General features: G+C 64.4%; 1 protein-coding gene across 1 annotated transcript in view; it reads right to left on the bottom strand.

Annotated features, from left to right (window-relative positions):
- Positions 1 to 308: 308 nt before the first annotated feature.
- Positions 309 to 1,829, bottom strand: part of LOC113828529 (pneumococcal serine-rich repeat protein) — a 250,504-nt gene continuing 248,983 nt past the window's right edge. Inside the window, exon 8 of the mRNA XM_070127292.1 lies at positions 309 to 1,829. This exon is cut by the window's right edge and continues 1,274 nt beyond it. Within this exon, the coding sequence (XP_069983393.1) occupies positions 452 to 1,829 (1,378 nt within the window). The 3' untranslated portion in view covers positions 309 to 451.

Raw genomic sequence — 1,829 nt, 5'->3', positions numbered from 1 at the left:
TGTGTGCGTGCGTATGTGTGTGCGTTGAGAGATCCTCAAAACAATGTCACTTCCAATTCGTGTTTTATGTTTGTTCTCGTCTGAATGTCACTCCTTCCACTCACGCGGCGGTCCACTTCCACCTTTGTCCACGCGACACTCGCGCTCGAATAGTAATCTGCTTTACAACTGGTTCCACATACTTCTTGTCACTATTTCACACATACGACTGAAACTTCAGATTTTCATCAACTAACGCTATATATATATATATTTCATTTTTTGCATTGTTTAATTCAGTAGCTACAGATATAGAAAATATTTATATCACTTCCGTTCCTCTTTGTTCCTGTAGCCACGCCCCTTCGGAGCCGTGGTGGCGGCCCGGAGGCACGCAGAGGCAAAGGCCGTCGCCTTCGCCCGCAGGTCCGTGGCCCTGGCGCGGCGCCGCCCTCGAGGCCCGCGGCGCGCCTTACTTGACCGCCGAGTTGATGGTGGCCGCCAGGGACGAGGCGGCCAGCGAGTTGGCGGCCATCTTCTCGTGCAGGGATCTGGTGAGGCTCTCGATTCTGCTGATGGACTCGGAGGACTTTCTGGAGGCCATGCCGAGGCCCGAGAGGCCGCCCGTGATGCGCGACTCGGACTGCTGGCGGAGCAGCGACGGGTTGGGGATCTGGCGCACGCTGGTGTTGGTGGCGCGGATGCTCTGCGAGGACGAGCACTTGGGCGCCGAGGACACGCCGCCGAGGGACGCCGCGCCCGACGCCGGGCTGGAGGCCGAGCTCGTCTTGTACGAGGAGCCCAGGAGCGAGGACGAGCTCTTGGTGATGGTGGTGCTCGAGGAGGACGCCGGAGAGCCCGAGGAACAGACGTTGTTCATGTAGTTCGAGGCCGAGGAGGACGTGGGGTTCGAGGAGGAGGAGGAGGTGGTGGTGGTGGAGGTGGTGGAGGTCGCGCTCGCGTTCGACTTGAGGTTGTTGGCGCCGCCCTGCTTGAGCTTCTGCTGCAGCTGCTGCCGCCGCACGTACTCCGCCAGCTTCTGGTTGGTGATCTTGAAGACGGGGTCGCCGGTGCGCTCGGGGTAGTCCTTGTCGCCCTTGCTGCCGCCGCCCGAGCCGGACGACGCGGCGCCGTTCGTCTTGCTCACGGACACCGACGGGATCTTGAGCGACGCCGTCAGCGCCGACTTGTGGATGGTGGTCCTGAGGCCGCCGTGGCTGGAGGCGCTGGCCTTGCTGCTGATGATGCTGCCCGCCGACTTGTGGCTGCCGTGCGACTTGGTGCTCGAGCTCCGCGAGTGCGACACGTGCGAGCCGCCGTTGACGCTGGCCTTGGCCGCGTGGTGGTGCATCTTGCTGGTGGCCTTCGTGGGCGTGTTCTTGGACGGCCTGTCCTGCAGCGCCGTCGTGATGGGGCTGATGGTCAGCGTGTCGCCAGACCCGTTCACGAAGCTCAGCGACTCGCTCACCTTCAGGCTCTTCAGCACCTGCTCCTGCGCTCGGGCCTGCGCTTCGGCCTGCGCCTGGGCCTGCGCCTGAGCCTGCGCCTGCGCCTGAGCCTGTGCCTGCGCCTGGGCATGGGCCATGGCCAGCTGCAGCTGCACCGCCGCGTGCGACAGCGTCATGAGGTCGCTGAAGGCCACGGCGTGCGGCGTGACGGGGCCGGGCACGATGGGCGGGTGCGTCCAGTCGAGGGGCAGCGCCGGCCGGCTGATCTGGGCGGCGGAGGCGGCCGCCTGCGCCGTCGACGTGGGCGACGCCGTGCACGTCGGGCTCTGCTTGAGCTTCTTCGACTTGTTGCTCTGCGTGATGGACAGGATGGTCTGCGTGCCCTGGCCCCGCGCCGTGCGG

This window comes from Penaeus vannamei, chromosome 11 (assembly GCF_042767895.1).
Source record: "Penaeus vannamei isolate JL-2024 chromosome 11, ASM4276789v1, whole genome shotgun sequence".
Taxonomy (NCBI): Eukaryota; Metazoa; Arthropoda; class Malacostraca; order Decapoda; family Penaeidae; genus Penaeus; species Penaeus vannamei.
Note: the sequence above shows the minus strand (reverse complement) of the source record. Positions and strands in the feature narration are given on the sequence as shown.